The 9135-nt window shown below is 33.1% G+C and overlaps 1 protein-coding gene across 1 annotated transcript; it reads right to left on the reverse strand.

Moving 5' to 3' along the window:
• Positions 1-347: 347 nt before the first annotated feature.
• LOC132607372 (probable serine/threonine-protein kinase PBL25) lies at positions 348-5771 on the reverse strand. The gene is made up of 5 exons (XM_060321312.1): positions 5085-5771; positions 3948-4147; positions 2780-2969; positions 1837-2228; positions 348-851 (listed from the first exon to the last, which is right to left on the reverse strand). Exons 1-5 carry the CDS (start codon positions 5275-5277, stop codon positions 498-500), a joined length of 1329 nt encoding a protein of 442 aa, XP_060177295.1. The 5' UTR covers positions 5278-5771; the 3' UTR covers positions 348-497.
• Between the last annotated feature and the right edge of the window lie 3364 nt (positions 5772-9135).

Here is a 9135-nt window from a genome sequence, read left to right on the forward strand (position 1 = left end):
GCTCACTCATATGCCGCACATACATTGAAAAAGAAGGAATAGTACTTATATATACAACAACAAACATACCCGCTTGAAAATAAAACTCCCTCTGTCCCAATTGATGTGATGTTTTTCGCATCCCGAGATTCAAACTGCGTGAACTTTGACCATAAATTGGATTAGATTAACTCAATAATTTAAGATTAAAATTTATAAATTTTAAAGCTACATGAAAAGTACTATAAGTTGCAACTGTTCTCATATCAATTTGGTGAAAAAATACATCTTAAAATGTTAGGCAAAGTTTATGCAGTTTATATCTCGAGAAGCAAAAAATATTACATAAATTGAGAGAAAAGGAGTAGAAAATAGATATCAATTTTGACGAATGAAGCAATTAAAGCCATAAAACCACTATAGTCTGAGACTCAAACTCACTTACGAGTCGAATAATTATGACATTAAATGGACCTGTTCGCGCAAAATTTTACGTACGCCACTACAAAAAATACATATTATGGTAATCTTTCATTTTGGGTTCTTGAATTTGAACCCCATTCTATGGCTTCTGCAACTGCTCTCTCTCTTTCTTTTGTAGATGTTATTTTTTCTTCATCATGATTTTCCTCATTATCTGAAACGGGTAAAGGAGGAGAAATGGGCGACCCGAAGCTCATACCCGATTCGGCCCAAAGGAAAGTGAGAGCAGTGACCACATCACTGATCAATGGACGAACGGCTGGATCTTCTTGTAGACACATAGCAGCAATAGCAACTGCTTGATTGAAACTTCTCTTTGGGAAATCTCCTTTAAGTAGTGGATCGGTCAGTTCTGTGTATCTACTTGTGTCTTTGAAAATTGGTTCCGCCTGAAAACAATATAATGAGATTAAGTTCTACAAATAACTTTTTATAATAAAAATTAATTGATAATCTGGTAAAATAGTACTAACTGATTTTGCTATTAGAGGTTAAAATATATTGATAGTATAACATCTCCCTTAGACGTGAAATTAGTGGAAGGATATAAGTTATATACACAAAGTAAATAGTTTTTATATATCAATGTAATTTAACTAAGATATAACAAATTATTACCCTATTTACTAAGTTATTATATCTATATCGTGTTTTTTTTAATAAGAAAGTTACTTGTCATTATAAGTCAACTTAACCTTTATTAAGGTGTAAAAGTAAATAGTTTTTATATATCAATGTATTTTAACTAAGATATAACAAATTATTACCCTATTTACTAAGTTATTATATTTATATCGTGTTTTTTCATAAGAAAGTTACTTCTCATTATAAGTCAACTTAACCTTTATTAAGGTGTAAAATTTATAACATGGCAATTTACAAAATTTATAACATGTCAATTTACAAAACTCAAATGCTTAATGAATATTACCATCAAGATATACTTGTTTTTTGCACATATATACAATATTCAAGGAAAAAATCAGATATTCTATCATGCTTACACCTTCTACATCTGCTACTGCCAATGGCTGAGCTATATAGAGTAGAGCTAGGGGTTCAACTAAATCCCTTCAACGAAAAATTATATTGTGCAAGGGGTTCAACTGAATCTCATCAACGAAAACCATATTGTGCAAATAAAGTAAAAATGGATATTTCTAATTATATGCAAACTGTTGAATTTGGCATCACTACATCAGGTAGGATTCTAGAATCGGAAAAGGTTTTGAATTTACTTTAGGAATTATTTTTTTGAATTCCGTGTATAAATTACTGAATCCGCCACTGATCACTACTGCTAGCTAATCATGAAAATACCTCTAAAGTGAAAAAAAAAAAAAAAATAGAGGAAGAAGGAAACGTTTGGCTTACCCAGGCAACTAAAATCTGGTCATTCCCATTCTTTGTGATATCAACAGCTCTTTTTCCTGTAATAAGCTCCAATAAAACAACCCCAAAGCTATAAACATCTGATTTAACAGTAAGTTGTCCTGTTCTTTGATACTCTGGAGCACAATAACCATAAGTTCCCATAACTCTGGAAGACACATGTGAATTATCACCCATTGGTTCAAGCTTTGCTAATCCAAAATCTGATAATTTTGCATTATACTCCTTATCCAGCAAAATATTTGAGGACTTCAAGTCTCTGTAAATGACTGGTGGATTGGCTTTATGATGTAAATATTCTAGACCCTTTGCTGCATTTATTGCTATTTTCATCCTTGTGAACCAATCTAATGGAGTTCGATCCGGTGAAACATCTAAAAAAATAATTCAACATCAGTTAGTGTATCTTTCCATGCTTTAGTAAGAAGACTTTCACTCATAAGTCTTCAACTTTTGTTAATTTTTGTGAATTCAGCATCACTTAAAATGCATCAAATTTAGTGAAGATTCACTTGTGACAACATGTTACTTCCTCAATTCTAGTTTATGCGACATTATTTCCTTATTGGTCCATTCTAATTAGAATGACTTCTATATTTGGAAAAAAAAATTGACTTAGACTTCCCATTTCACACTCATCGAGAAGCTTCTATAGCCATACAAATGTTATGACATGTTTAAGAAGACAATAAGTTTCAAAAGTCTTGTAGGCAAACGAATGTTATAACATGTTTAATGTCACAAATTTCAAAAATCTTCATTTCTTTCTTAAATTTCATGGCGAGTCAAACTATGTCACATAAATTGAAATAAAGGGAGTATTAGTTACATTATATATCTCAGGTTAACAATTAATTATTATCATAGAATTTTATTTGTAATTATTTTATAAGTGCCCTAATTGTATAAAAGCTAAAACTCATACCAAAAAGATGATCCTCCAGGGCTCCCAAGGGCATATACTCATACACCAGAAGTCTCTGTTCTCCATCAGCACAGTAACCAATCAAATTAACAAGATTAGTGTGGTGCAGAAGGCTCAACATCAACACCTCTACAAGAAACTCTCTGTTTCCTTGTAACCCATTACGGTCCAGCTGCTTCACTGCTACAATCTGAAGAAAAAACCGAAGAAATATGATGGTACAATTCAAGTACAAATGCATTATGGAGGGATTCAGGGAAGTCATATTGTTCCAATTGCAGACGCATATCCAAGATTTTAAGTTTATGATTCTGAATTTTAGGATAGGACAATAACTGAGTTCGAGATAAATTATTTATATGTATTAGGGATAGCAAAATTAACCCATAAAAATATGTCCACCGACTTTGGGTGGCCTAATGGCCCGTTCTTTTATTAACTCAATTCGTATGGGGGTTGACGCCTGCCCAGTGCCGAAAGGTCAAGGAAGTTGGTGACCTGATGACAGGGGAGCCGGCGACCGAAGCCCCGGTGAACGGCGGCCATAACTATAACGGTCCTAAGGTAGCGAAATTCCTTATCGGGTAAGTTCCGACCTTCATCTTAATCCGCTCAAATACATACAATCTAAAAGTTGGATTGATTTGGATCAACTATGTAGCGCAAAATTAAGAAGCCTTAAATAAGTTTGGAGCAACTATATAGCTACAATAAAGAAGAAGAAAAATTATTAATTATGTTTGGTAATTAAACAAATCATAAGAAGCAACAAAGAGATTAGAACTTGATAAAAGTTGGACGAGTTGAGCTACATATGACCCAGCCTGACTAACTTTTGAGCAGAATTGAACAGTGGACTAAATTATTGTTCCAGCCCATTTTAACGCACCCAATTCAGTCCAAACTGCACATTTGCCACCACTAATTGTGGTAGTAATAATGCAGGTTAACCACTTTTTAGCCATTTAGCTGAAAAATAGTCATTTGTCACGGAGTTTCAAATTTCATAAGTAAAACTCCATGATAACGCCTGGAATTTCATGTGCTGGAATTTAAAACTCCATATCAATGGTTATTTTTCAAATTACAGGAGTTAAAAAGTTGCAATTTTTTGAAATTTTATCACCAATTGTGTCACAAAATTTTCTAACTTTAATGTTAGAAGTACCTGGCCAGTTCTATCAAGGCGGCCCTTGTAAACGCGTCCGAATCCACCTTCGCCTATGAGACATTCTTGGCGGAAATTCTTGGTGGCTGCTGCCAGTTCCCTGAAAGTGAAAGTTTGAGCTGCAATATTCTTGTTGCCTTCATCCTTCTTATCAGCAGTCTTTTGGTTTCTGGTTTCTGCTGCAACATTTCTTATGCTCTCTGAGAATTGAACATTTAATTATAATTAGAAAATGAATGCATCGACTGAATTATTTCTATTGGCATGTGATTATCAAAAATAATTATGCTATGATGCAGAAGCGGATTCAAGATTTAAATTTTATGGGTTCAATCTTAAGATTTTTAGCATTGAACCCATTATATTTTTAAAGTTAAGAGTTCATATCTATTATTTTTTTATAACTTTAATAATTTTTTACACATAAATTTAGGCTTCACGTCGAAAGTTTGGGGTTCAATTGAACTCCAAACTTATAGGCTAGATACGCCTCTGCTATGATGGCTGTAAAAAGCATCCCGATGGGTGAGTAATGGACACAAAGAAGATGGTAAGTAGTTTACCTCCACATAAAAAAGCTTAACTTAAGAGAATGAGATAAGAATTGTTCTATATAAGGAGACCACATCCAGTCCAACAACTAATGTACAATAAAAAACTTGATCATACATACAAATAAGGAAAGAATTAAGACATAGACATATGTAATATAAATCGCAATCCATTATTTTTATATCTTGAACGCACCCCTGTTTTTTGTAAATTGATATATGTGGCGTATCCTAAAGGTTCTCTAATATTGATCACTAATCAGAACAATCCGTATTCAAATTTACCTAAACAATCAAGTAATATGGAAGGCAACATTGTTACTGCGGCAGTTAGCTTTATCAGTATTTTTTCACACACATAAAAAATTAAAAAAAAAAAAAAAAGTGACAAGAACATATAGATTAAATGATCAAATTTAAACTAGAATTTTCAATAAATTTTGAATTCTAAATCCATAATTTCAAAATTAGTACGATCACTAATAAGAACATTTAAAAAAAGGTGATAAGAATATATATATATATATATATATATATATATATATTGAACGATCAAATTTAGATTTTGGATCCGTCTCTGCCTTACCTGGATTCGTTCGTTGAGGCGGTTGAGAATGTGGCTTATGCTGCGTCTTTGGCTTAGATAAAGGTTGTGCTTGTTCTGGTGAGAGGTTTTCTCTATGAGGATGAACAGAAGTTGATTGTTCTTTTCTTTTGTTACATCTCTTTTTATTAGGTGACTTATTTTCACGACACGAAAAACATGAAAAACAATTCATGTCTATTATTCTAATACAAGATCCACACACTGCACCTATGACTTCCAATTCTCAAAACAAAAAATGAACCAAAAAAGAAGCAAATTCTCAAATCTTGATGCTATTTGCTGTTTTTTCAAAATCTTGACGACAAAAAGGTTGCTTGCTATAAAAGACTCATTTTTATGGCGTCGGACCGTAATTTTTCTCAAGAAATGTTAAAGAAAACACGGGTCTTTTTGTGAATATGCAGAGACCCAAGAATGCAATTAATGGAGAATGGACATTATAAATACGTATATAATTAGCTATAGGAATCTGTCTGGTTAATTAATTAAAATTTGAATGAATTGATTATTTTCTGAATGAGCCATGTTTGTTTAGCTGGAGACAGAGAGAGGATAGGTGATTGGAGCATGTTTTTTTCTTCTTTATGAAATTCTCCGTAGAAAATGGGGACATAATGGAGAAGAGGATTTGAAGGAATGTTTGGTAGAGGTGTGTGAGAGAGATGTGAGAAGTGGAAACGCGTTTGCAAATTGTTGTACATATGGTGTCAATTAATTATCGTGAATTGTCGAAATTCTGTAAGACTGATAATTACGCTTGTTAATGTGTAAGCAGTGACGTTTGCAGAATTTTGTACAAAGTGTTCAGCTATTGTGAATTGTCAAAATTCAACATGTAAACGAGACATATTATATTTAGGACTGTGTTGGTTTTGAATCTTTTTACTTCTTATCCTAATTAGATATTTCACTTGGATTATTTGCAAGTGGTATGGGCCTATTGTATATGAACATATTATTCTTTTAGAAAAATATTGATTTTAAACATACATTGTATAAATTTGGGTGACGACACCCAATGCTAAGTAGTACATATTGATTTTCCGCTAATTCAACACCCCAAAAGAATGGTAGATTTAAACAAGAGGTAAAATTTATCTTCTTCTTTTTTTTTTTCTGTAAATCAGAACGACCGATTGAGTAATTTCTATACATTAAATATACATATTTAGAAACGTATACAAAACTAATACGATATACCAAAATCTTATATTTCAAATATTCTTTTTTAAAAGATTCCAAACAAAGACAGAATATTTATTTACTTCGAGAATAATACTATTATTATCGTTCCTTCTGCCTTTCTGGTGAGAAATTAATGAGTGATATTATTGTAGGTTTCACATAGATTATCTGGAACCTAATAAGCTAATACTGACCAACTCAAGGGGAATAAATTGTCAAAATTACATCAACTTGTATTTCTGAAAGAGCGTTTTAGTACATATACAGAGGTGCTCGGCACATTCTATTTATCTATTACATGAGTAGCTGTTACAAAGGCAAAAGCTTAAAAAATAAAGGAGAAATGAACCGCGTATAGAATTGACCTTCAACCACAGACAAGGTTTTCTCCAAAGTCAAAAAAAAGAAAAATTATAGCTTAGCATACATACCATTAGTGGCAAATCCAAGATAGAGACAAACTATTTATATACTTAATTGGGAGATAGGCACGAGAGTAAGGTGCCAAAAAAAGACAGAAAACAGTTGTGACTAGCGACGGATTAAAAAAACTCTAAAATAAAAAATAAAAAAAATCTGGAGATTTATATATGTACTAAACTTTTCAACCACAGCCTTGCAAACTTATATACTTTATAATATCAAAGTTCTCCATACGCAGTCTAAACTTCGGTAATACGAATTTTATGCCAAGATTTTCGTTATAACCATGTTGTGTAAGGTAAAAAAGTATTTGTATAGAGTAAAATATCTAAAACAAAAATTAAGAGAGAAGGCTCCAAAGGGTGTATACATCGTTGTTGCCAGTAAGTCATTTGTTTTCTCTAAGTCGATAACAAAATAAATAGTCCGCTCGACATATGATAGTATCGCACAACAATGACCATAGAGATTATACAGTCTTGTACTTCACTTCTTATATACCGTAGTCGTATATATGCTTATTTAGCCTTATGTAACTTGAGATAGACTATTATCCAGTAATGTACTAAATTTACTTGTGAAATCAGAGTTATACAGCCTATATCCTGTATGTTATATAATTTAAAAGTGGTGCTTGTGAAGAACTTGTATACGTATGTGAGTCTTAGGTTAGGTGTAAAAGAAAAAACAAAACAACTTGATGCACTAAGCTTCCGCTATGCGCGGGATTTGGAGAAGGATAGGACCACAATAATCTATTATACGCAGCCTTATCCTGCATTTCTGTAAAAGTCTGTTTCCACTTCTCGAACCCGTGACTTCTGGTCACATGGTCTTAAGTTATGTTTACTGTATAAAGTTTTTTTGTTCTATCATTAAATTTTATTATAACATGAATATAATTTTTCATAACAATTTTGGAGAAAATGTACAATTTGAATAAAAGAAAATGGCCCTCCAAAGTTCTCACATATTTTATTATCAAATCACTTACGTGTTAAAACAATTTTTTTTTTGAGAAGACTTGACATAACGACTAAAAAATAGTTTGCAATGGATCTCAAACTAACATGGCAACCTAGCATTTAGATTAACGTGTTACATATCCAATTGGGTTTAAGCATTGTTACACTATATGTGCAATTTAACTGGTGCATAATAAGTTTCGACTTTAGTTTTCAAATTGTTGTATCAAGCTGACACGCTTGATAAGAGTTATGTATTGTTACGTACTCCCAAACAGATTTCATGGATCATGCAGAAGGTGTTGAAGCCTGGTAAGTACTACTCTGCAGCTGGCTATACAATTAATGAGATTATTCAGATGAACCGGTTCCTTATTAAAGCAATTCTACTTGAAATTGAGGAGTGATTTTCCTAAAGTAGAGAGAAGAAGACTTGTTTGCAACAACATTGGGCTGCTTAAATGGATTTTCACACTTAGGCTGGCTGCTCATGGTAATTTGTATGCAAGGGACGGGTTGAGTAAATGGGGTGTTACTACTATAAACAGTGGCGGAGCCAAGATTTCCGCCGAAGGGGTTCAAAATATAAAAAAGTAAACATACGAAGAAGCCTAAGGGGTGTCAACGTCTACTATATATACATAAGAAATAATTTTAACCTTGTAAAAACAGTATTTTTTTCAGCCGAAGGGGTTCGGATGAACACCCTCGGCATAGTGTGGCTCCGCCACTGACTATAAAGATGTGCCCTCTATGTGATTTGGTGGATGAATCTCATTCACATCTTTCTTTCTTTGGACAAGGCAAAAGCTTTTGAGATGGCAAGGTATCACTAGAATAAGTAAAAGTTGGGAAGATGAAGTTACATGGGCTATTAGGCATGCTAGAGGAAAGACTGCTAGAGCTGAAGTTTACAGGATGTCTCTTGTTGCTGCTGTATTTTATAGCTGGAAAGAAAGGAATTCCAGAATCTTCCAAAACACACAACAGCCTGTTGATAGACTAGTGAAGCAAGTTATCCAGGAGATTCATTTTCGAGGAAACATGAAGCTGAAGATTGCGCAATGGCTGGCCAAATTCAATTTTTATCCTACATAGATGTGCATGCACTACAAAAAGAATGGATAATTTGCGGAGGTTGAAAGTTGCAATTTGCGGGGGTTTTAGAATCCGCTAATTGCTTGAGGAGGCTAAAACCCCTGCGAATAGCAACTTTTAACCTCCACAAATTATCTTTTTTTTTGTAGTGATGTATAGGCAGGGGCGGATCCACATGTTGTCGAGGGTGTTCACCCGAACATCCTCGGTAAAAAATTATAGTGTATATATAGGGTAAATTTTCTGTGTTTATGTGCATATATTAACTTTTGCTGAATAAATTATATTTAGCTTCTTCTTTTTTCAAATACCTGAATGAAAATCTTGAATCGCCATTGTGTATAGGTCGGCTGAAATGA

Source organism: Lycium barbarum, chromosome 1 (assembly GCF_019175385.1).
Source record: "Lycium barbarum isolate Lr01 chromosome 1, ASM1917538v2, whole genome shotgun sequence".
NCBI lineage: Eukaryota > Viridiplantae > Streptophyta > Magnoliopsida > Solanales > Solanaceae > Lycium > Lycium barbarum.